The 27,714-nt window shown below is 35.8% G+C and overlaps 1 protein-coding gene across 1 annotated transcript; it reads right to left on the reverse strand.

Annotated features, from left to right (window-relative positions):
- On the reverse strand, positions 1-27,454 carry AIMP1 (aminoacyl tRNA synthetase complex interacting multifunctional protein 1). The gene is made up of 7 exons (NM_001035018.2): positions 27,403-27,454; positions 18,237-18,370; positions 16,142-16,255; positions 13,620-13,790; positions 6,707-6,918; positions 3,552-3,720; positions 1-240 (listed from the first exon to the last, which is right to left on the reverse strand). Coding segments are annotated over exons 1-7 (969 nt in total). The 5' UTR covers positions 27,405-27,454; the 3' UTR covers positions 1-73.
- Between the last annotated feature and the right edge of the window lie 260 nt (positions 27,455-27,714).

The following is a 27,714-nucleotide window of genomic DNA, read 5'->3' on the forward strand; positions in this document are numbered from 1 at the left end:
TATTTTAGCTATGAGTGACAAATGTTATTTCTTTTTATTGTTTTCTTTAATGAATTTCAGAAACTGAAGTGTTTTATTTTATTCCACTGTTGGCCATAGTTTGAGCCCTACACACTCCCTTCCCTTTCACCTCAAAGGGAGCGCCTTTGTACGTAGCCACGCATACATCATTAGTGTAAAGATCAGGCTGGATCTGCTCCCAAATCTTCTTCTTAGGATTCAGCTCCTTGTCAGGCTCTCCTGTTGGGAGAGGGAAAATAATAAATAGCTAACATATCAATAAACTGTCTTCAGAGATTTCTAGTGAATTGTCCTAGATACAATCTCTGATCTTTACACCTGATAAGAATCTAAATATTTACTTTTAACACTTACTTTATTTCTGTGACATCAGCACTTTTAAAATTCTTAATTGGCAAAACATTTTGTCATTTCCTTACAAATGTTAAAGGTATTATTTTTTACTCTTTTAAGAAACAGCTGTACAGCTAATTTATTCCCCAAATGATCAGAAGGAAAATACAAGATACTCATTTTATCACTACATATAAAGAAAGATTTTGAACAGATGAGAGCATAATTTGATGTGTTGCATTTTTATACATGGCAGAAGCAGCCTATGCTTTACTATATATTTCAACAAAAAATGACTAAATTGCTGCTACAGTACTTAAAGATTTCCTACAGTACTGGAAATAACTTAAGTGTTAGGGTTATCTAGCTAAATATAATAACTACTCTGAATTTCATCTGCTGCCCATTCTACTTGGTGAGATTGAAAGAGAACCAGCTGAATGAGAGAAGCAGCTTGCAAACAATTTGGCTGATAAGGTGCTGCTGATATCTAAAATATATAAAAAACTCATACCACTCAATACCAAAAAAACACCCCATTTTTAAAGAGTAATTGGGTCCAAAAGCTAAAGAGTCTTGCATTTATACATGCTTTGAGATTAACCATCAACTCAGATTTATTAATAAGACTCAAAATAGGAATAATCATGATCTCAGAAAAGTCTGAATGCAAATTTCCATTTATTATGAGACTAAATCCAGTGCATTCTCAAAAAAAAAAAAAAAAAAGGAAAAGAAAGAGGAGGGAGTGTCAATGTCTTTGTCTTCTTGCTGTAATATTGTGTTATTTTTGGTTGATACTTTAGGGACTAGATATTGAAACAATTTATGGCTTTACAGATTTAAGACTAAAAAAGGAGTGGGGAGGGGTTTTAGCCATTATTATAAATATATTATGTGGCATCTTCTAAACTTTATGGAAGCAATGGTTTTATAGTTGGAAAATCGTTATTCAAAGCCAATTAGCAATTCGAAGGTTTGAGCCCCAAATGCAATTTCTATACCACACTTACTATAACATGAAATGTAAATCTCTAGACACTGAGCACATCAAATGAACATCAAAATGTACCAGCTAACACCTTAAGCTTTAAAATGTAAAACATATGCTGAAAAATAAAGTACGGATAAATCATGGCTCTCTCTGGGAAAAGAAAAAAAATACAGTAAGACTAATGATCTGTTGCCTGCTGCTGCTAAGTCGCTTCAGTCGTGTCTGACTCTGTGTGACCCCATAGACGTCAGCCCACCAGGCTCCGCCGTCCCTGGGATTCTCCAGGCAAGAACACTGGAGTGGGTTGCCATTTCCTTCTCCAATGTATCAAAGTGAAAAAGTGAAAGTGTAGTTGCTCAGTTGTGTTCGACTCTTATCGACCCCATGGACTGCAGCCCACCAGGCTCCTCCATCCATGGGATTTTCCAGGCAAGAGTACTGGAGTGGGGTGCCATTGCCTTCTCTGATCTGTTGCATACATAGTATTAATTGTTATTTCCTTTCAGATTCACTGCTACAGAAGCAGTAACTGATGTGCATAAGCAGGATGAGAATTAACAGACCTCACGTCCCCAAGTTTATCAATTATTTGATGCTGTTCAGCTTGGTTAAGCATTTTATAAGTTGTAAGAGTATAATTCAAACAACTGCATGGGCCACTTAAATGTTAGGTTTTTCCCTTTCACTTTAGAAAAATTTGTATATGTTATCTACATATTCCAGTACTAAAGCACAAGGAGAAACTATGAATATGAAAGGAATTTTAGACTGCAATGATGTAGATATAAACACACACCAACAGCAAACAGATTGAAAGATTAAAAAATATGCTAAAGGCAAAAAATCCACTCTGGGCTATTAGCATCTCTAATGCTAAGTCACTGAGTATTTTAAAAAAACTCCACATTACTTAACAGTAATGTCCAGATAGTAACAACTGATTCAAGTGCTGAAATATTTACCTGTTAATTCTAATTCTATATAAGGTAAGGGGAATGAAAGCTGTCATAGAAATAAAAGAACTATAAGCCTTCTCTGATGAAATAGTCCATATGAATTCAAAGTAAGCCAATGATCCACCAACAAAAATGCTGGTAATATTTGAGATGCAGGCACATCTATTTTTTGATCCTTCTACAAACCTTAAGTAGGTAGCTAAGTTCTATTGGGTCTCGGTTTCTAAATTTGTAAAATAGTGGATTAAAATAAATGATTTCTTCCAGTTCTAAATATCTGACTTAACAATTTATATAGAGAAATAAAACTTAAAATGCACTCATCTTAAATATTTAAGTAAAAAGGAAGGCAAATGTTAATCTGAAAAGACAAACCAAGATTTTTAAAAGAAAAAGTTCACTTTTATTTTCATTCCATTCCAGTTTAGAAAAATAGAATTTCAGGTTTTGTCAGGTATAAACATGACATCCTAACCAAAAGCATAAGGTTTGGGGAAGTGTTTTGATTTCCCTACGTAAGCAGTGGTGATTGTGACCAAAAGGCAATATATAGTCTTTTAATTTCTGTTTTTACTCTTAAGAGGTCTTCCACTTTTATGAAAGAAATGTTTATTCTACATCTGCCAAGCTTTCTTTACTGCTTCCAAAGACCTATTTGAAGAAACTTTCTCACAATTAGGAAGCTTCATCTGTCTCAGGAGCACTTTACTAGAGAGAAGAAACAATATGAAATGAACCTTCCTTTTAGATTTTTAAAAAACTATGAATTTCAACTTAAAGATTTCCTCTAAATCCTAAAGGCTAGTAAAAGCATATACAAGTATATTACTAGGTTGACTTTGAGAATTATACATTTTCGGCTCCCTGTCTGAACTTTTCATCTCTTCATCTTTTTATGTTGCATTCTGAGATAATCTACACTTAAATGATTTTGTAGCACATTAACTGGTTCTCTATCCATATCACACTCTTATGTTATGTAGGTATCAAAATTAGTATTTCACTTAGGGTACAGTCTCTCTGGTGTTTTATGCAATTTGAGTGTTCATGGGGAAGGAATAATTACACAGTTGTGCTTAATGTACCATCTTATGTCAATCTCAATAAACAAAAATATCACTAACAATGGTCATTTAGTGTAAAGTCTTATAAGTCATATACAGGAGTGATTTTAAATTTAAACGTTCCAAACATAGCTTTCAGAACCATGAGTCCCAAATTACAAACAGTAACTAATAAATACTTACCAGGGAAAGCATCAAAAGTAATTCTGTCCCCAGGAACAGATCCATTAGGAGGTGCCAAGATTTCCACTTTCTCTGGTGAACTTGCACACATCACCATTGCCTGAGATACTACTCCCCTCATCTTTGCAGGTTTCAGGTTACAAAGTAAAACCACCATCCGATTTTGCATCTGTGTGAAATACACACTGATGATTAAAGATGTACAAAGATTTAGAATAATCTTATCTAGAATACATTAAGGTACATCTAATATGCTAAATATCAAATGTTCTATTTTTGTGGCTGTTTTATCCTTATCTGTGTCCAAAATCTTTTATGTTGTTAAAGAAGACTTGTATCAACACGAAAAAAAAAAAAAATTCTACAAACTGACAATGCATTATAGATCAAACAGCAGAGGCAATAATATTTCACTTAAAAATAAAGAAATGACTGAGGGAAACAGATTTGGTTTTAAGTTTCATTGCTAGTTTTCATGTACTAGCAATGAGACTCATAAAGTTGATCTCCCTGTTTCCTCACAAAATGAGGGAAATGATATAAAGACGCGACAAGGATTAAATCACAACATATATATAAAGCATTTAGCTTAGAAACAGCACTAAAATAAATGCACATTTTCCCCCTACATGTTTGATCATTTTCAATACTATGCAAGATTCATTTCCTAAATTAAAAAGTACTGATCACTTAACAATTTAAGCTTTATGCACAGCACAACAAACAACGATAGCTATTTCTATAATTTGTTACAGAAGTAAACAGCAATTTCTTTAAACTTCAATAGTTGAAGTCTTAACTTTGTCGTCAATGAGCAAAAATAAGGGACACAGTTGTTTAAATTCTTTCAGTAGGTGTAAAATAACATTCAAGAAGGGTCACTGCATGTGGAGACAAGACACATTCTAGGTGAAAGATGGTTTTATAAATAAATGTTATGTATAAATTTACCCCCACATTCTAAGATTTAAAAAAAAATGAACCTAAGGTTCAAATGGAAAAGGCCCCCTTTTTGGTGATCTTATGAATTCTTATTCTCTTCAGACATTAAATAACTTTAAGATGCCACATATATGGGAACTTAATAAAAAAAGTTACACCAAATATGTACAAAAAAATAACAGGTTTAGCTAGATGCAATCTGTTAAGAATCAGATGACAGCTGTAGATTGTTACCTTAGAAAAATAAACAAATGTAAAAAATGTGGTATACAGTTTTAGGGAGCTAAATGCAGTTACCTTATAGACTGCTGACTAGTACTGACTTGATGGTTAGATTCAGATATGTATATAAATCACTTTGCATATGGCTGTGAATGACAGCTTTTGGAAGAGAAGAACTAGTCTGTAACTTAGGAGAACAAAAAAGTTGAAGCCCCAATGAGGAGGAGTTTTTCAAATTTGAGCTGGCTCAAGATTAACTGGTTCTTTCTCCAGGGCTCCTTATGAACCTAACTTCATAAGTTGTTATGAGAGGGTCCTGGTCCTATACAAAATGAATGTTAAAAAGAAAAAGCACACACCAGTGTCGTCTATCATTTTTCACAGATAAGAGAAATTTCTTTACTGATCTCCTTAATGCCATCTTTCTTACCTCAACAAAGCAACCAGATGATACTATTAATATGTGAGACAGACCATATTATCCCTTAGCTCAAAAATCCTCCAGTGGCTTTCATCTCACTCAGAAAAAAAGCCAAAGTCTTTACAATGATCTCTAGGACCCTACAGCTTTTGGCATCCTTATCTCTGACTTCATCTCCCATCACATTTCCCGTTATTTAGTCTGCTACAATGACACTGGCTTCCTGCTGTTCTTTGAACATCCCAGGATAACATCTGATTCAGGGCTGCCTGAAAATGCTATCCCATAAGACAGAATAATTTGTTTTCTTCATTTTCTTAGACCTTTACTTAAATACCACTTTGCTCTTCCCTGGCCACTTTTTTCCCCTAGCTTCAATACTTTCTAGATTCTTTCCTTACTTTTATTTTTTTCCTGATATTAACACACTATCATGGAAGTTCTGATCCTCTCAGATACGAGCTTCACAAAGGCAGAGCCTTTTGTTTATTATTATTATTGGCAGTGATGGGCCTTTGCTGTGGCATGCAGGCTCTCAGCTGCAGCATGCTACCTTTAGAGCACACAGGTTTAGTAGCTGCTACACACAGTTCTTTCTAGTTGCCCCATGGATGTGGGATCTTAGATCCTCAACCAGGGATCAAACCTACACCCCCTGCATTGAAAGGCAGATTCTTAACTACTGGACCATCAGGGAAATCCCAGGGTTTTTTTTTTTAAACAAATCTATCATTCATCTATCTTTCTTTCTATTCACTTGTCTACAACAGTTCCTGGAACAGTGCAGATTCACAGTAAATATCAGCATCTTGAAATTAGAATGAATTAACTAGGGACTTGTGCAAGTTCACAAAGTCAATCAGCAACAGAGTTGGGAAAGAACCAAGAGGCAGAACTATTTTAATGTGGAAGACTATGGTCTTTGCAGTATCTCTGAAGCACCATGGAGCAGAAGAAATAGCTGGATGATGCAAATTTCTATAGAAGATGTCTAGAGAGAGCAAGTTATAAATTATTAATATCTGACATTGGAAATATAGATATATTTAAATATCCAAATAATAAAAATTTAAAACACACTATTTTTAATGAATAAAGGAATACCATTAAAAAGTTCAAGTTCAATCTTCAAAATTCCCTCTCCTCTTTTTTCTTCCAGTATGAAAATACTTGAGTTATTAAGATATAAAGCTTGTTTTCTTAATTTTAGATTGGTACTTTCCGAGCTTATATAATGGTGATTTTAAAATTAAAATCAGGGAATAAAATTCCATGATAGAACAGTGATGATAAAATAACAAACTAAAAATACTTTTAAAAATTGAGAAAAAATAATATATCATTTCTTCTTTCTATGGTCATGACTTTGATCTTAATTTACAGATCTTTTGCAAGTTTTTGGTAGTTTTGTGCACTTTTTGGTGGATTTATCATATTTAAATAATCAACTGAATTAATCAATATTGATTCATGTTGTGTGGTTTGATATAAAATTACATGAAAAAACATTAAGAAAGAGGGATTGACACCAAAACGCATATGTAGAAATAATTTTAGCTACATAGATTACCTGTTCAAGAGGAACATGATTCACCAGGCCACTGACCACCGTTCTTGGGGCTGTTTCTCCAACATCTACTTCTTCTACATACAAAGAATCTGCATCAGGGTGTTTTCTGGCAGTGATGATACAACCAATTCGAAGATCCAGACGGGAAACATCAACAGGCTTAGAGTCAGCACTTCCTGCTACTGGTTGCTGTTTTTTCTCCTTTTTCTCTCCTAAAAAATAGTTACAAAGGGTAAACTTCAGAAGTAAAACAAAAATGAAAATCTCCACAGTATTGATTCTGATGAGTTTAAAAGAAAAAAAAAAATGAGTGTTCATCTTCTATCTTCATTTAAGTAACAAAGGAAAGAATTATCCATGTCACAAGATCTTGAATTCCCTTTAAGCTATTTCTCTGTTGAACTGTCTATATCTCTAGTTAAAGACACAGAGTAGATGTTGGTAATCTATGGCTCAAGGTCAAATCCAGCCTGCTGCCTATGAAATTGTTTTACTAGAACAAAATTATGTTCATTAATTTATATATTGTATATGCATGCTTTGGTACTCTGGCAGAGTGAAGCAATTGTAACAGAGACTTTATAGTCTGTAAATAACACTCTACAGAAAAAATTTCCCTTTCCCTGAAACAGAGGGAAAAAAATCCTTTAAGATTTACTGTGACTCTCCAAGAGTGAAAAATTCTTTAGAAAGAATATCTTAAGTAGCCAACTGACAGCATGAACTACAATCAAATATAATTTCACTGATAAAATGTGTCTCTCACCACTTAAACATACCAGTAAGTATACAATGAATTTCTCCATTTCTTATACTCCTCTGAAGACTTCTTAGGACTTTAGATTTGCCTACAGAAACTATCTGAGTGGAAGAAAACATTTTATTCCAATTATGTTTTCAAAATTCTACTTTCATTTACTTGCTGATAATATAACTCTTACAAGCCATAAGATCACTTTAGCCATTAAGTCAAAATGCAACCTGAATATAGTTCAAATTCCTAAAGTTTACATTTATCTTCTCTGGCAGAAAAAAAAAGTAAGACAAAACTACCTCCTAATCTGTAGGACATAAGCTGTTATCACTTGAAAGCATTGTTTCTTAACTACTTCTTTGTTTCATCTTTGGATAAATATTTACTGAGATCTAAGGCACTGAAAAAATTAAGATGAGTGGCCCACAGTAGCCAGGCACCAAAAATCTCTTACAAGACAGACAGATATGGGCTTCCCTGGTGGCTCAGTGGAAAAGGATCCACCTGCCAATGCAGGAGACGCGGGTTTGATCCCGGCGATCCAGGAAGATTCTACATGTGGTGAAGCAACTAGGCCTGTATGCCACAACTATTGAGCCTGTGCTCTACTACTGAGCCTGTGCCCTACTACTGAGCCTGTGCCCTGGAGCCCCAACTACTGAAGTCTTGAGTGTCCTAGGGCCCGTGCTCTGCAACAAGAGAAGCCACTTCAACGGGAAGCCAGTGACCACTTGCCACAACAGAGAAAAGTCTGCACTGAAGACCCAGCATGGCCATAAATAATATTAAAGAAAAAAAAAAAAAAACAGATACACATAATGAACATGTGATAAACATTACAAATAAAAAGAAATACAGAAGCACAGGGAAGAGTAATCCTGGAGTGGGAACAGATGATTTTGCATAAAAGACATTCACAATTTTCACAAAGATTGCTTATAAAAGAGAACGTAGAGCTAGTTCAAAATAAATGACAAATTTTTAGTCTCATTAGCAAATTTTTTAAAAATACCACTTTTCATGTAACATATCAGAAAAGATTTTTAAAAATAGTTAAGAGCCCTAATGATAAAGATATATATGCTACGCTATGCTAAGTCACTTCAGTCGTGCCAGACTCTGTGCGACCCCATAGACAGCAGCCACCAGGCTCCCCCGTCCCTGGGATTCTGCAGGCAAGAACACTGGAGTGGGTTGCCATCTCTTTCTCCAATGCATGAAAGTGAAAAGTGAAAGCGAAGTCGCTCAGTTGTGTACGACTTTTAGCGACCCCATGGATTGCAGCCTACCAGGCTTCTCCATCCATGGGATTTTCCAGGCAAAAGTACTGGAGTGGGGTGCCACTGCCTTCTCCATATATATATATATATATAATTACTACAAAAATCTTAATAGTTATCTTTGAGTGATAAACTATGTATTTATTTTAAAACACTACATATGGCAACCCACTCCAGTATTCTTTCCTGAAGAACCCCACAGACAAGAGGAGCCTGCCGAGCTACAGTCCATGGGGTCACAGAGAGTTGGACACATGTAGGTGACTGAACAACAACAACATACATACTACTGTAACAATATGATGTAGCTATATTCATGAATTTTAAAACTTCAGGCATTTGAAATACCTTTTTCAGGGATCTACATTACACAGGTGATTGTAAATATGAAATTCCATACCAAGAACTTCGTTAGTCATCATAAAGAGACTTTAGAAATGTTTCATTAACAAATGAGTGATGCTCATAAGTGTAGTACAGAAAGACTGTATGGGTGCCACAGCCCTTTCGAGAGCACAATTTTGTAATCTGGCAATCTTGGCAGTCAACATTGATTAAACAGCCCTCTATTTCAGCACTATCCAAGACAGTAGCTGCTGACTCCATATAGTTTTTAACATTTAAATTTAAAATAATTTACAATTGAGTTCTTTAGTCATACTAGACACGTTTTTAAATGTTTAGCAGCCACACATGGCTATGTCTACTGTGTCGGACAACCCAGCTATACGGACAGAAAGTTCTACTGAACACAGGTATTCAAGACCTAGATCTTCATTTGGTCTTGGATGCTCCCTCCTCGAAAGGAAGACTTTTGTTGTTTCATTTAACCACAAGGTTGACTGATCTTGCAGCCACAATACTTTATCCTCTTTGAGGATGGACTTTTTACCAAACTTATAAGAACAGGTTGCATGAATGTTTTGTGCCTACTTAATAAAATTCATAAAAAGAAAGAATCAGTCTGACTTGGTTTCATTGTAACCATACCACCTAGTGGTGAAGTGATGTAGAAGAGGATGCACAGCACCTAGAAGCTATTCATGCTTATCAAAAGGAATTGACAAGGGTTAGGTGCTAAAATGGCTTAGATCAGATTATGAATCCCTCAGCCCTTTTATATTTTCCAAAAAAATTTAAAGAGTTTAAGTACCACGAGAGGCATGTGTAATGAATTATAAAAACCTATTTTTTGACATTTGGGAAAATGAAGTCCAGAAAGGAATAAAGCAAAGTTAATAAATAAGGAGTCAGATTTATGATTAGAAAAAGAGCTTTAGCGGCCAGGTAAGGACACACTAGAGAACATGAGGCTTTAACATTAATCAGATGGGCTCATGAGAACCTAGCCACCTGGTGTCACGACGCACTCAGTCGCTTCAGGGGTGCCAGACTCCTAGTGACCCGTGGACTGTGACCCACCGGGCTCCTCTGTCCACGGGGTTTTCCAGGCAAGAATACTAGACTGGGCTGCCATTTCCTCCTCAAGGGATCTTCCCAAACCAGGGATCAAAACCTGCATCTCCTCTGTCTCCTACTTGGCAGGTGAATTCTTTACCACTGAGCTATTGGGAAGCCTAAATTACCTGGTAGCACCTAACAAAATGCAGGCACAGAACCGGGCTCCAGATAGGTTTTGGTGGTAGGAATTACAGCCAAAGCTGATCTTATTGTGCTTCCCTTTATTGTGCTTTGCAGATAACTGCATTATTTACAAATGGAAGGTTTGTGGCAACTCTGCATCAAGCAACTTTCTTGACACCGTTCTTTCAACAGCATTTGTCACTTTGTGTCTTGGTGTCACATTTTGGTAATCCTCAAAATATTTCCAATTTTTTCATTATTATATTTGCTATGGTGATCTGTGGTCTGAGATCTTTGATGTCACTATTGTAAATGCTTCAGGGTACCACAAACCATGCCCATATAAAATGCTAAACTTAATAACTGTGTGTGTTCTGACTGTTCGACCATCAACCAACCCATCTGTCTCTCCCTTTCCTCTGGCCGAAATTAAGCCAATTAAGAACCCTACCATGAAGAAAGAGAATGCAAATATCTCATTTATAATTTCTATTATGGTTACATGTTCAAATAATATTTTCAATGTATTACATTACAATGTATTATTAAAATTAATTTCACTTGCTTTTTGTATTAATGATATTGCTCAAAAACATTACAATATATATATACACTTCATATTATATATCTATTGGACAGAATTCTCTTAGAACATTACGGTCCAATAATACAAAAAATGAGTTTAAATGTATATGTTTTTGTTGCATATAGATATGACCAGGACATCAATACGAGACTCTGAAGTATAAAAGCAACAACAAAACTTTAAAAATCTTTGTCATTAAAAAAAAAAAGAACCCTAAAATGGCCTTTAATAAGTGATCAAGTGAAAGAAAAAGTCACATATTCTTCACATTTATAAGCAAGGAATGATTACACTTAGTGAGGCAGGCATGTTGAAACCCAACACAGGCCAAAAGCTGGAGCTTTTGTGCCAAACAGCCAAGTTGTGAATGCAAAGAAAACAGTTGTTGAGGAAAACAAAAAGTGCCACTCCAGAGAAGACATGAACAATAACAAAGTGAAACAGTCATGTTGATAATATGGAGAAAGCGTTAATGGCCTGGAGAGAAGAGGAAACCAGACATATTCCTTTAAGCCAAAGCCTAACCCAGAGCCAAGCCTTAACTCTCTTCAATTGTGTGAAGGCTGAGAGATAAGAAATCTGCAAAAACAAACAGTTAGAGCTAGCAGTGCTTGGTTCATGAGATTGAAGGACAGAAGTTGTCTTCATAACATAAAAATTCAAGGTGAAGCAGCAAGTGATGTAAAAGTTGCAATTCAGAAGGTCTAGTTAAGATAATTAATGAAGTGGCTACAGTGAACCACAGATTTTCAACGTAGATAAAAATTGTAAGCCTTCTATAGTAAGAAGACACCACCCAGGACTTCCATAGTTAGGAGAAGTCAATGCCTGGCTTCAAAGGACAGGCCGACTCTCTTGTTAGGGGCTAATGCAGCTGGTGACCTTAAGTTGAAGCCAAGGCTCATTTACCATTCTGAAAAATCCTCTGGCCCTTAAGAATGACACTAAATCTATTCTGCTTGTGCTCTATAAATTGAACAACAACGCCTGGATGACAGTACTTCTGTTTACAACATGGTTTACAAAATATTTTAAGCCCACTGTTGAGAGACTTTCACCTCACAAGAATGACTTCTTTCAAAATGTTACTGCTCACTGGCAATCCACCTGGTCACCCAAGAGCTCTAATAAAGATGTGCAGTGAGATTAAGCTTGTTTTCATGTCTGTTAATACAACATCTATTCTACAGTCCATGGATCAAGAAATAAATTTGACTTTTGAGTCTTATTCTTAAGAAATACACTTTTTAAAGCTATAGCTGCCACATATAGTAATTTCTCTGACAGAATGATGCAAAGTAAACTGAAAACCTTCTGGAGATGATTCACCATTTGAGATGCCATTAAGAATTCATGGAAAGAGGTCAAATATCAACATTAACAGAAGTTGGGAAGAAGTTGATTCCCACCCTCATGTAAAACTTTGAGGAGTTCTAGATTTCAGTGGAGGAAGAAACTACAGATTTAGCAAGAGATCTAGAATTACAAGTGGAGCCTAAAGATATGACTAAATTGCTGCAATCTCATGATAAAATATTAGTGAATAAGGAATTGCTTCTAATGAATGAGCAAAGAAAGTCATTTCTTGACATGGAATCAACTCCTAGTGAAGAGGCTGTGAAGATTGTTGAAATGTAACAAAGGATTTAGGACATTACATAAGTTTGGCTGATAAAGCAGTTGGCAGGGTTTGAGAAGACTGACTCCAATTTGAAGAAGTTCCACTGTGGGTAAAATGCTATCAAACAGAATTGTGTGCTACAGATAAATAGTTTGTGAGGAAGATTCAACCAATACAGCAAACTTTACTGTTGTCTTATTTTAAAAAAGTGCCACAGCCAGTCAACCATCAGCAACCATTAAGTTTGATCAGTCAGCAGCAATCAACACTGAAAAAAGACTCTCCCCCATCAAAAAGATTATGACTTGCTAAAGGTTCAGGTGATGGTCAGCATGTTTTACCAATAAAGTATTTTTAACCAAGGTATGTACAGTATTTTTTTTGTTTTTTTTTTTTTAGGTATACTGCTATTGACCACTTAATAGAGCACAGTACAGTATAAGCATAACTTTCATACATACTGGGAAACCAAAAAATTCTTGTGATTTGCTTTCTTGTGCTATCTGCTTTATTTTGATGGTCTGGAAATGAATCTGCAATATCCCTGAGATATGACTATACAGGTTTTGGTAGTCAGTTAGATACAAAAATTGAGGGACAGTGACAAGTTAAGGCTGACTGCAAGATTTCTATTCTAGTTGTTTAAGTGGACAGTGATATACTTTCTACTTCAGTTCTTACGGATTCCTAAAACATTTAACACCGCAATGCTAATTCAGACACTCTACTTTGACTGGAATATTGTTTTCTTATCTTCATGATTGCTTCTAAGCTAACTTTCTACCTGTGATTTCTCTGAAACTGTTCCCCACAAATACATGCAAATTCAGTCATAGCAAACTGCATATGGTTCTCTACTTCCTGGTGTTAGTTATGCTAGTCCCTCTACTCAAGTCATGCTCTTGCCCTGTCAACCTGGTCAACCTTTACACACCCTTGAGGGCCCACCTTTAATGTTCCATTACCCTACTGTTTTTAAACTTTATTCTATTTCATAAGTTTGAACTTTCTTTTTGACACCATTATGAAAAATGTTGACATTTGGTAAACTAGTCAAGTGCAAAACAAATTTAACTGTTAAAAAATACCTTTCTTTTCAGCTTTCTCTTTCATCTTCTTTTCTTCTTCTTCTCCTCCTCCTTTTACTTGCTCTTTAGCACCAGAAGATATGGCTGTTATTGGTATAGACTGTATCTCATTTTCAGAAACTGTAGAATCAGTTTTTAGTGGAGTATCAGATGGAAATGGTATTTGTTTTACTGACAAAGAAAATGAAATAATGTCATTTATGTTAAATAAACAGAAAACTATGAAACTGTGAATCATAAACTATTTTGAAACAAATACAGTTGATATACAATATGTTACAGGTATTCAATATAATGATTAACAATTTTAAATGTTATACTGTATTTATAGTTATTATAAAATATTGCCTATATTCCCCATGATGTATAATATATCCTTGTAGCTTACCTAATACACAATTATTTGTACCTCTTAATCCCCAACTCCAATATTGCCCCCCTCTTTCCCTCTCCGGTGGTAACCACTGTTTTGTTCCCTACATCTATGAGTCAGCTTTTTATTGTATTCACTAGTTTGTTCTAATTTTAGATTCATCTATAAGTATTTGACTTTTTCTGACTTATTTCACTTGGCATAATACCCTGAGTCCACCCATGTTGCTGCATATGGCAAAATTTCATGCTTTTTTATGGCCGAATAGGACTGGAAAAGGTCAGTTTTCATTCCAATCCCAAAGAATGCTCAAACTACCACACAAATGCACTCATCTCACACGCTCGTAAAGTAATGCTCAAAATTCCCCAAGCCAGGCTTCAGCCATATGTGAACTGTGAATTTCTAGATGTTCAAGCTGGTTTTAGAAAAGGCAGGGGAACCAGAGATCAAATTGCCAACATCCACTGGATCATGGAAAAAGCAAGAGAGTTCCAGAAAAACATCTATTTCTGCTTTATTGACTATGCCAAAGCCTTTGACTGTGTGGATCACAATAAACTGTGGAAAATTTGGAAAGAGATGGGAATACCAGACCACCTGACCTGCCTCTTGAGAAATCTGTATGCAGGTCAGGAAGCAACAGTTAGAACTGGACATGGAACAACAGACTGGTTCCAAATAGGAAAAGGAGTATGTCAAGGCTGTATATTGTCACCCTGCTTATTTAAGTTATATGCAGAGTACATCCTGAGAAACGCTGGGCTTGGAAGAAGCACAAGCTGGAATCAAGATTGCCGGGAGAAATATCAATAACCTCAGATATGCAGATGACACCTTTCACGCAGAAAGTGAAGAGGAACTAAAAAGCCTCTTGATGAAAGTGAAAGAGGAGAGTGAAAAAGTTGGCTTAAAGCTCAACATTCAGAAAACGAAGATCATGGCATCTGGTCCCATCGCTTCATGGGAAATAGATGGGGAAACAGTGGAAACAGTGTCAGACTTTGTTTTTGGGGGCTCCAAAATCACTGCAGATGGTGACTGCAGCCATGAAATTAAGACGCTTACTCCTTGGAAGAAAAGTCATGACCAACCTAGATAACATATTCAAAAGCAGAGACATTACTTTGCCAACAAAGGTCCATCTAGTCAAGGCTATGGTTTTTCCAGTGGTCATATACAGATGTGAGAGTTGGGACTGTGAAGAAGACTGAGCACCGAAGAACTGATGCTTTTGAACTATGGTGTTGGAGAAGACTCTTGAGAGTCCCTTGGACTGCATGGAGATCCAACCAGTCCATTCTGAAGGAGATCAGTCCTGGGTGTTCATTGGAAGGACTGATGCTGAAGCTGAAACCACCTCATGCGAAGAGTTGACTCACTGGAAAAGACCTTGATGCTGGGAGGGATTGCGGGCAGGAGGAGGAGGGGACATAGGATGAGATGGCTGGATGGCATCACCAACTCGATGGACATGAGTTTGGGTAAACTCCAGGAGTTGGTGGTGGACAGAGAGGCCTGGCATGCTGCGATTCATGGGGTTGCAAAGAGTCGGACACGACTGAGCGACTGAATTGAACAGAACTGAGACACTTTTAAAATAATTCAATAAAAACTTTCAATTCATTTACAACATACCAGGTGAAATGATAATTATCTGCTGATCTGGATAACTTAAAAACCAGTATCTGATTTCAGGCAAATTGTATCTCTAAGCGTCAATGTATAAAACAAGAATATCTGTGTACATAAGATTTTAAGGATAAAATACATAACGTATATGAACCACTTGGTAGTGCCTGGCATACAGTAAAATTTAATAAATGTTAACTAAATACTATTATGGCTTATTTTCAATTCTACTCAATAGGGAATAGTGATGATCGAGTTTAATAGGGGACCAGTGATGATCACAGTAGAGATTAAGAGTGCAGCTCTCTAAACTCCAATTTTGGCATTTTTTCATGATCTTAGGCAAGATCATCTATCTGCCTTTTCTAAGTCTGTATTTTCTCTTCAATGTAAGAGGAAAAATGCATGAGAAGGGCAGTTGTGAGGACGAGACGAGTAATCAAGCATAAAACCCAACTTAATAAAGAATGTAATAATTATTGTTATGAATCAACCTATCATTTCTATAATTAATCACCTCCATTTTGAATTTCTGCCTTAATTAGCTCTTGTTTCAATCCTTCAATTTCTTTCTTCAATTTCGCATTTTCAACTCGAAGTTTCTTCTCTTCTCTCAAAGTTGCCTGCAAAACTGGGATCAAGAACCACCAGTTAAGACATAGCTGGGTTTTCTAAAAGGTTTCTTATGAATACTACTTGATAAAAGCATAGCCAGTATAATCAAAGCTAAAACCAAATGTTTCACCAGTTCCTTTGTATCAGTTTAATATTTATTAAACAACATGATATTTAAAAGAGAAAGGGAGAAAATCTTTGAAGTAAAAACAGAAGAGGTTTTGTTTATCAATCATTTTCCTAGCTTTTATAAAAATGCTATGACAGTATAAGAACCTTGTTCAGTGTTACTAACAGGTTAACTGAGAGACAAATATCAGATATATTAAACTTTTTTCAAAGTCGAAGATCTAATAATGATACCAAACAATAAAAAATTGTTCTCATTTCTTCCTTTTTAATCAGTATCTTGTAAAGGGACATGAAAACTCTTCAATTCCTAATGTCTCAAAAGTAGAGCTGGTCAAACATTAAACGAAATGATTTGCTCAACATAGTGTGTTAACGGTGAGCAATAGGGTACACAAAATATAAAAGACAAGGATTCTCAGTGGGGTTGGTACTGCTCTCTAGGTGGGACTTTGAAAATCTGTAAGGGAATTTTTGGGTGTCACTAATAATGGGAGTCAGTATTGGCATTTGGAGGGCAGAGGTCAGGGATTTCAGATGTTCTGCAATAGGTTAGATATTCCTGTGAAATGAAGAACTGTCTCATATCCTGCACGATTTTGCAGTGACATTGTACAGATGCACAGGTGAAATCCTGTTTATTATTTGAGCCTAGATTCTAGTTATTTTTTACATTTAAACATTTTTAAACATTTTCATTATACTCTGAATTTTCTAGGAATCAAGTACTATGCAAATCTGTACTTTGTTTTGTTCAAGAGTTCTACCTAAAGAAACATCATTCATCATTTTGAGTAAATCAAAAACATGACTCAAAGCTGATTTTGGTATCTGGGTTGCCAACACAAAGGCACACTATTATATCAATCTGTACTATGCCTGCTGCACTTTTGCTGATTCCATATATGCAAATCACATAGCGTGTGATACTCTCATGTCAAGCAGTATAGTCCTGCTGTGTATTTACTTACATATACATATTTATTACTACTACTCTCCATAAATTACTTCCTTTTTAATTCTCTTCTATATTACATACATCTCTATAATCTCTTCATCTTTCTAATGGGAAGAAGCATTAAAAATTTTTTAAAATAGTAAGAAAAATCCTTTTTAAATTTTAAGAAAAACAGTAAGAAAAAGTATTTATAAAACATTATAAAAATAATTAAAACAGTATTTAAAAAGAAGAAAAATTTGATAAAGGGAAAAATTTTTAGATAGTAAATGTAGGATTCTTTAAGTCATTCAGTTTTATGTAGCACAGAAGAGCATTTATTTAAATAAGTGATGGTAAAAGACTTTGGAATTTTCATAGTATTACCATTGGCTATTGAGAAATAAAATATACCAAAAAAACCCTAAATTCTAGAAGCAGAAGATCTAATATTTTTGTGAATACATCATAGCAATTTTGAGGTAAAACATAAGCACTGGAAAAACTGTAAAAATCATTTCAGAAAATACCCAAAAAGAGAGCAATATGAAAGTAAAGATTTTCTTTTATATGAAATTAAAGGAGATATTTGAGTTTCTATTTGATTTTACCCAGCTTTCTTCATTTTTAGTCTCTAATTCTATACCAACTTATTTTAAATATTAATTTTTCTTTATTAGTCTTGAATTAACACATTGTTTTCTCTAAATATTACATGTTCACCATACACCAATTCTAATTTATCTTAATCCCAGAATATTTCTTCACTCATAATTGCAATATTAAAGGAATACAGAAGTCATCATCAAGACTGTGAAGTAATATAATATTGTCTGTGGCAAACACATTTTTTCTTTTTTGCCGTCACTGTATGAATTTATTTTAAGTATCTCCCTCAGATCAGAAAACTTAAATTTTCAAATTTTCTTACTTGCTTTCTCCTTAAGAAGAGCAACTTGCTGCTTAAGATATTCAATAATTTGATCTGCTTCTGCACCCTTCTGCTCCAATCTCTTCAGAACAGCATCACCAGTTGCCATTTTTGCCAACAAACGGCAGAAAATCCTAAGTGAAAAAATGAAAGTGAAACATTATACTGTAGAATGAGTAAGCTTATTGTATAGGACATCATGAACAAGCAGTCTGAAAGGAAAAACATTTTCTACTGCAATAGAACCATATATTAGAAAAACAAATCAATTAAGCGGCAGAAATGTTAATAGATTAATTCCTCACTCTGACTGGAAAAGAAAATCATTTTCTCCCAAAAGCAGAAAATAATGTATTTAATCATATTTCAGGTTGCCAAGTTTTCAAGAAACTTTAAATACTGCAGAATATTATGACGTAAGACAGGAACACTAGGAGACAGACTAATAACAACCTTAACTACGAGATAACTGAGTACTATACCTGAGTTCCAAAGTAAAGACAGTTACTGAATTTCTTCTTTATATGTTTCTTTCGTGTATTGGATATTTCTACTACTGAGTACTATACCTGAGTTCCAAAGTAAAGACAGTTACTGAATTTCTTCTTTATATGTTTCTTTCGTGTATTGGATATTTCTACTGTCTTATTTAATTATGTACAAACTTACATGTAAGGAAGAACATGTAAAGTAGGAAAGACAATATTAAAGGAAAAAGATCAACAATTAGGAAAACATCAATTTAATCATATAGATACTGAGATACAATATTAGTGTATATATATTATATAGAGACAATTCTATAGAATTCTTTGTATATAGACATATATAGACATATATACAGAATTCTATACATATATAGACACACTGACATTATATATAGAATTCTATATATTATATAATTCTATATAATAGAATATACTCTAACAATATATATTATATATACATACACTGACATGACATATATAGAATTCTGTATATCATATAATTCTATTTCCTTTTGCGGAAGAAAATAGAATTTTAATTTTATAACTCATAGAAATTAGAAGACAGCCTATCAGTATGTAGATATTGCATATATAAGCAAAATTCTGGGATTAATTCATCATGTTCAAAAGTTCAAACTTTTGAAGCCAAATTCATAAGGTTTATACTGCCAAATATTAAGACAGTCACATGACAAAAGGTTAATCATTAACAATACTAAGAATTGCTTTTTACCTAATTTAGCATCAGTTTACACTTCAAAGCAGGACACAAACATTGCTGAAACAGCTCTAATTTTAAATAAATGATACACACTCAGAGGTGAAGTTTTTTATTAAAAAATTGGCTAACAGTGGACAAATAATATAAGATTGTTTCAAAATTTCAAATTATTAGGCAAAGAATACTGAGATGTTTACTTTTTTATAAAAACAAAACCAACCCTCAAAAATCTTTATGCTAACAGTGACAATGTATGATATAGAAAAAGTTTTAAAAACCTTATAAAAATAAAGTTGTTAGTAATCAAGAAAATATAAATGGGGCAAAGGTGGTTAATCTGGAAAAGCCTCAGTAAACTACTCCATGGACTACTACTTAATAGCTTAGAAAAATAGAGGAAAAAAAAAATGTACAAGAGTGAAAATGAAGATATAACTTAAATTCTGCCAATTTTTTTTTTACCAAAAGTGAATACACAATAACCCTACTGCTGCTGCTGCTGCTGCTAAGTCGCTTGAGTTGTGTCCGACTCTGTGCGACCCCATAGATGGCAGCCCACCAGGCTCCCCCGTCCCTGGGATTCTCCAGGCAAGAACACTGGAGTGGGTTGCCATTGCCTTCTCCAATGCAAGAAAGTGAAAAGTGAAAGTGAAGTCGCTCAGTCATGTCCGACTCCTAGCAACCGCATGGACTGAAGCCCACCAGGCCCCTCGTCCATGGGACTGTCCAGGCAAGAGTACTGGAGTGGGGTGCCATTGCCTTCTCCAATAACCCTGCTATTGCTCCTCAAATGTTAAAGCCAGAATTTTAGAGAAAAATACATGGACATATGATGAAAATTTAAAGTAAAAAAGTTATGTTTTTTGAACTTTTAGTATTCCAGTTACAGCATTCTTTTAGTTTGACATCTATTTCAGTTTAACATAAGTAATGACCAAATATTACATATTTCAATAGGTGAAATACAGCTATCGCTAACGGAAACAATGATTTGATTGGCCTAAGCTGTTTGGCATAAGCTGTAACTTTTGCTTCCCTACCAATGCAATATTTGATGAGTGATACTAAGATGAATGTGAAATTAGTGATACACATTAGAAAAAACCCTAGTAAACTTCTCTTAACAGATATGAAATAAATAGATTTAAGTCTAAAACAGGTCTCATAAATTGAACAGTAGGTCCATAAAGTCATCTCACAAATACATCAAGTTGCTTACAAAACCAAATATGAAACATATGCCCTAACTTACAAAACAGCTTCAAAACTAAGACTAAAAATAATTCACAAAATACAGGTAATAAATCCTAGTCTACAAGCAAAAAAGATCTATAATTATACTGAAATAAATCTATTAACTACCTGGAAAACACAGTTATGAGTTAAGTAAAATATAACTTTTGTGAAACATATTGAAGCACAGACTGTTTAGGAAGAGAGAATGCCATGTTTTAAAACATAGAAACACAAGTAAGTTAAACATATAAATACATGCACACATAAGAGGAAACAATGTGATAAAGGGAGATGACAGAATAATCCTCAAAATCTTTGTTATCTCATGGTGAGGGGTTAGGATATATAAAGTGAAAAGACTGGCCATTTCAGGGAACCAATATATTATTACCACAAACTGAAAACAGGAAAAAAATTACAGCTAGTTAAGACTAGTTAATAATTCATTTGGTAGAAAATGGTTTAAAAATCAGCTTTAAACATTTTTATAAGTAAACTTTATTTTATTTTATAAGTAAACTTTAAACATCTTTATAAGAAAATTTTTTCTCAATAAAATGTTTGTATCTCTCACTCAAATACAAACAGGTAAAACACCATCCAACTTTTCTTATACTTTAAATACTCCACTAATATACTATCCATATAAAGATAACTAATATATTTAATTATGTTAATTTAGTTAATATATTTAATTATATTAATTTATTTAATATATTATAAAAATAAGTATAATTTATATCCTTAGCCATAAATGTAAAAATACTTGCTTAAGTTAAGGTCTAGTTTTAAATTGGTAAAAACCAGGACCTAGAAACATAAGCTACCTGAAACATTCCGTAAAAATGAATTTTCTAACTACTAAGTGGATAAACAGGAGAAATAAGAAAGAAAAAAGAAACAGTATTAGTAACAGACAGAAATGTTACTGGAAAACACTTATGTGAGCCATGAAATCTTAAAATACTCAGAATACAGAAGGATCCTATTCAACCATTCATACATAAAATAACTGTGGATGAAGCCATCTCGGTTTTCTTCAAGTACTGGTTAAAGAAGCAACTGGCTACCGACTCCAGTATTCTTGCCTGGAGAATGGACAGAGGAGTCTGGTGGGCTACAGTTAATAGAGTTGCAAAGAGTCAAACACCACTGAGCAACTAACACGTCCACTTTCCGCTTTCATGTTTAGGGCAACAATGCTAGCTTAACGTCACTGCTTTAAGTTCAGACAAATGTTTATCATTCAATGAAGTGCTCATTTCACTACTCTGTGCTGACTGCTGCACAGGGTTCAATTTTACATTGAGTATCCACTGGATTTCAAATTTTTAGGCCTGCTTAGTCTCCTCAGAGCGTTTAATATGCTAATACATAGAGGATTTCTCAAGATGATAAAGTTAATAATAGGTAACTTCTCCAGAGCATTTATTGTGGGCTCGCTAAATGCTGTGCATAGATCAGCTACAAATACAGCAATTATCTACATTATGTATAGAAGAAAACTTGACTTAAAATTAATTTGGCTCAGGTCATGGGGCTAGTTAGTAAATGAGGATTAAAACTTAGGTCCGTCTGATTCTGGAGTTAGCTCTTTTAATGCCCAAGCTATAATTTCAATAAAGGATATGATTATGAAGCACTTCCCAAAGTATTTAGCCATGGAATACTAACCAACGAAAAGCTATTAAAATTTACTTGAACAAGAATTTTCTACAACAGTTTGGGAATGCTGACTTACTCTGCACCAAAATTAAAAATAAAAAAGATTATGTTATTAAAACAGATATAACACTTAACTGCATGCACAGTAATTACAAATCTAAAATATTTACAAAGAAAACAGTATACCCAGTATGTTAACTGTATTTGGATAGTAAGAGTCAAAGCTTTTTTCCCCTTTTTCCTCTACTAAATTTTAAAAAATAAACATTTTTATGATAAAAAGCTTTGAAAAGTATTAGCTAAGTTACTCTGCCCTTTCACATTGTTTTTTTCAACATAACCACCATATTTCATCAAACCTAAAATGCTGCTGTAAGATGCCACTAATCATAAAGCCAGGGGAAGCTGATTTTATGAAATACATGAATTTGGACTGTATCTTAACCATTAAAACACATGCATAAAAGATTGTTTCTGAGATTCCTATCATTTCTTTTTTTAAGTTTTCTTTTTAATGGACCATTAAAAATTTTTTTTTAATTGAGTTTGTTACAATACTGCCAGTGTTTTATGTTTTTTTTTTTTTGGCCACAAGGCATTTGGGATCATAGCTCTTTGACTAGGGATCAAACTCACAAACTCTGCATTGAAAAGTGAAGCCTTAATCACTGTACCATCAGGGAAGTCCCTGAGAGCCCTATCATTTCTAAACAGCTTCCCTTTACTTCAGCAATCTCTTCAGTAGTCTTCCCCACTCTGATTTTAAATTGCCAGTATTTTAAAAATTAACAAATCTTCTACCCCAGTTTCTCAATGTTAGGAACCAAACAATCAAACAATTGCTTTGAAATGGCAGTTTTAACTGCAGATTTTCATTTTTACTTCATAGGATAGCGAACACCTCAAAAATTTGGAAGTGATTCTCTATTTATCAAAATATCTGATTTTGCTGTTTCAGAATTGCAATTAGCTAAAAATTTTTTATAAATAAAAAAAATTTATATTCTTCTTAGACACTCCAAGCATTGTGTCTCATCAAATATGCCGTCAACTGTAAAACGGCTCTAGTAATTAAGGAAAAAAACCATAGCTGATTTAACTGATCTAATGCTCTCTTACATTTAGTCACATCCTGTGTTATGTACTGAAATACCTGCTTTGAATTTACTGCTTTTTGCTTTCAAGTATGTGATCAGGGAATGAATTCAAATTTCAGCTCTACAACTCATTCATTAGCTGTGACTTTACTACTGAAGCAGCTGATTCACAATGTCGTGTTGCAGGTGCACAGCAAAGTAATTCAGATATATACATATACACACCCACATAGTTTCTTATCCAGATTCTTTTCCCATATAGGTTGTTACAAAATACTGAGCATAGTTCCCTCTGCTATACAGTAGGCCCATGTTACTTAACCCGTTTTATATAAAGTAGAAGAAGGCAATGGCACCCCACTCCAGTACTCTTGCCTGGAGAATCCCATGGATGGAGGAGCCTGGTAGGCTACAGTCCATGGGGTCGCTAAGAGTCGGACACGACTGAGCGACTTCACTTTCACTTTTCACTTTCATGCACTGGAGAAGGCAATGGCAACCCACTCCAGTGTTCTTGCCTGGAGAATCCCAGGGACGGGGGAGCCTGGTGGGCCACCTTCTATGGGGTCGCACAGAGTCGGACACGACTGAAGCGACTTAGCAGTAACAGCAGTGAGTGAAAGTTACTCCCAAATTCCTAATTTACACCCCCTGCCCCATCTTTCCCCTTTCGTAACTGTAAGTTTATTTTCTACATCTGTAAGTCTGTTTCTGTTTGGCAAATAAGTTCATTTTTCAATTTTACATGTAAGTGATATTGTATGATATTTGTCATTATCTCTCTCTGACTTTACTTAGTATGATAATCTCTAGGTTCATCCATCATGCTACACATGGCATTATTTCATTCTTTTTTACGGCTGAGTAGTATTTCATTGTGCATATGTGTGTGTGCACACACATGTTTATCTATATACACCATATCTTCTTTATTCACTCATCTCTTTGATGGACATTTAAGTTGCTTCCACATCTTGGCTATAGTAAATAATGCTTAGGTAAACACTGGGGTGTGTGTATCTTTTCGAATTACAGTTTTCTTCAGCTATCTTCCCAGGACTGGGATTGCAGGATCATATGGTAGGTCTAATTTTAGTTTTTTAAAGAATCTCCATACTGTTCTTCATAGTGGCTGCACCAATTTACATTCCCACTAACAGAGCAGGAGGGTTTCCTTTCCTCCACACCCTCTACAGCATTGATAATTTGTAATTTTTTTGACGATGGCCATTCTGACTGATGTAAGGTGATAACTCACTATAGTTTTGATTTGCATTTCTCTAATAATTAGTGATGCTGAGCATTTTTCATGTGCCTTTTGGCCATCTGTATGTCTGCTTTGGAGAAATGTCTTTTAGATATTCTGCCCATTTTTTGATTGGGTTGCAAGGTGATCACCATACTAATCCAGTTAACATCCTTTACCATACATAGTTATAATTTTTTTTCTTACGATGAGAACCATCAAGATTCAGTCTATTTTCTAATATGCAAAACTATTATTAACCATAGTCACTATGGTATACATTACATCCCTGTGACAATCATTTTACAACTGGAAATCTGTATTTATTCTTGATTGTTTTTCTTTACTCACCAGAGCCTTCTTCCCCTTTACCAATGAGGACACAGGGGATGCTGCAAGGCCTAAGGGATGGCTATGAGAGTATGGCTAAGAGAAGGCAGTCCATATATCTCAAACACTATGGCCATTAACACAGAAAAGCTTTTTGTCCAGTGACAAATACATAAAATTTTAAAAGGGATATGTCTTGGTTTCCCAAGACCCTCTACCAAACAAGGTCATTTTTTATCTGGTCAAATTTTTCCCAATAGGATTTAACCAAACCTTTATCTTACAGGTGCACTCACCACTGTTTTTTTTTGTTTCCCTTTTTCCATTTCTAATCCAAGAACACAGTTAATAATAGTAGCCACTATTTTAATGGGCCTGGCATATTACATACACTGTCATTTAATCTTTACAACCTTGTGACACAATATTTCCAGTTTATAGATAAACTCAAGAGAAATTATGTGACTTTTCTAACACCATTCAAATATTAAATAGTAAAGCCATGATTTTAAACTTGTGTTTGATACTCCTAACCTCACACTTGGAGAAGGCAATGGCACCCCACTCCAGTACTCTTGCCTGTAAAATCCCATGGACGGAGGAGCCTGGTGGACTGCAGTCCATGGGGTCGCTAAGAGTCAGACACGACTGAGCGACTTCACTTTCACTTTTCACTTTCATGCATTGGAGAAGGCAATGGCAACCCACTCCAGTGTTCTTGCCTGGAGAATCCCGGGGATGGGGGAGCCTGGTGGGCTGCCATCTACGGGGTCGCAGAGTTGGACACGACTGAAGCAACTTAGCAGCAGCAACCTCACACTAGAAGTTATTTTCAAGTGTTCCCCAAACAAAATTAAAAAAGATTAACTCATCATCCATTAAAATTCTTGCATAACTAAATTATAAGGACTGAAAGTCTCACTGGCCATTTCTTACCACCCCTATTTAGGCCACCACAGTAACTTCCCAGAATTTGTGCGCAAGTCTCCTACCTGGTCTTTCACCCTATTCTCTCCAGTCTATTCTGGACAGCAGTCAGAGAGATTCTTTCAAAAAGGCAGTCAGGATATAACACTTCACTGTTAGTGAAGTGACCTAGATGCCCTTCAAGATCCTTCATGACCTGTTCCTGCTCTCTGATTCTTTCTCCAGCTCCAACTCCTTCACTCAACTCTGACCTACAGGCTTCCTTGCTGTTCAGGCCAGTTTCTGTCTGATGGCTTTTGCAGTGTTTGATCCCTCAGCCTGACTCCACTACTGCAAATATGGTTGTTGTTCAGTCACTAAGTCCCGTCTGACTCTCTGTAACCCTACATGGACTGTAGCCCGTCAGGCTCCTCTGTCCATGGGGATTTTCAGGCAAGAATACCCGAATAGTTTCCCATTTCTTTTTCCAAGTGATATTTCTGGACCAGGAATTGAATCTGTGTACCCTGCATTGGCAGATGGATTCTTTACCACTGAACCACCAGGGAAGCCCCTCCCCAAATTACTCTTACAATTAACTCTGTTTCTGTCACCTCTACTTGACAGTGACCTTTTCAGTGAGACCTTCAATGGTCACACTAAAATTTCAAGCCATATCCCCCTTCCCTGCTTTACTACTTTTCTTTTCAGCACTCGTTACGATCTAAGACACGATAATGTTTTAAACTTTGTTTAATATGTGTCTTCCTCAATAAAACATGAACTACGGGAGAAAGGAATTTTTATCTGTTTTACTCATTCTTTTTTACCAACGCCTAAAACGGTGCCTCGGAGAAGGCAATGGCACCCCAATCAAGTACTCTTGCTTGGAAAGTCCCATGGATGGAGGAGCCTGGTAGGCTGCAGTCCATGGGGTCGCTAAGAGTCAGACACGACTGAGCGACTTCACTTTCACTTTTCTCTTTCACGCACTGGAGAAGGAAATGGCAACCCGCTCCAGTATTCTTGCCTGGAGAATCCCAGGGACGGCGGAGCCTGATAGGCTGCCGTCTATGGGGTCGCACAGAGTCGGACACGACTGAAGCGACTTAGCAGCAGCAGCAGCAGCAAAACGGTGCCTGGAACATGGTGGACGTCGAATAACCACCTGCGCAAAGAGCGAATTCCTATCACTACACCCAGTGCTCTCTCACACGCACAAAAGTAATCATGTTTGTGCGTATACTTTTCCCAGTAACATCCTTTCCCTCGGCCCCGCGTCCCATTTTTCAAACTTGGCTCCTTCAAAAGGTCCCAAGCTCTTCCATATTTCCTCAGGCCTAGATCAGCGCTGCTGTGCGAGGGCTTCCCACTAGTACTCGCAGGCCAGGTCCTAGCTCCCGAAGGCCAGTAAGGGAAAGGGGACTCCTACGATCGTAATCCGTCCCCCCCGGGACCCTCTGCGGACAACACTCACATGTATCGGTCGACAGAGGTACCTCAGCAGCCTCGGCCGGGAGCAGGTAAGGAGCGCCTGCGCCTCACGAAGGCAGTGAGAAAGGACCCAAAAAGGTGTCCTCGCTGAACGCCCGAGCGGTCTACAGAGTCCACTCCAAATTCTCTGTCCCCCGCTCTCCTGTGCGCAGCCACACCACATCCTCTGTCGTCCATCCCCTCAGTCAATAACGCCAATCATCCTGCACCTCTTCCTCGGTCGCTACATTTTCTCGCCAGGTTGGGCAAGAGGCAAGATGCTAGATGCCGGGGTCTTTCTTTAGAATTCCGTCGC

The sequence above is a fragment of the Bos taurus genome, chromosome 6 (assembly GCF_002263795.3).
Source record: "Bos taurus isolate L1 Dominette 01449 registration number 42190680 breed Hereford chromosome 6, ARS-UCD2.0, whole genome shotgun sequence".
In the NCBI taxonomy this organism is placed as follows: domain Eukaryota; kingdom Metazoa; phylum Chordata; class Mammalia; order Artiodactyla; family Bovidae; genus Bos; species Bos taurus.

Bases quoted from the DNA above. Each gene is read 5' to 3' on its own strand.
- AIMP1 (NM_001035018.2), bottom strand. The intron at 13,791-16,141 runs GTGATTAATTAT...TTTCTTTGTCAG, and splicing joins GGCAGAAATTCAAAATGGAG to TAAAACAAATACCATTTCCA. The intron at 6,919-13,619 runs GTATTTTTTAAC...ACTATTTTTTAG, and splicing joins AGAGAAAGCTGAAAAGAAAG to GAGAGAAAAAGGAGAAAAAA.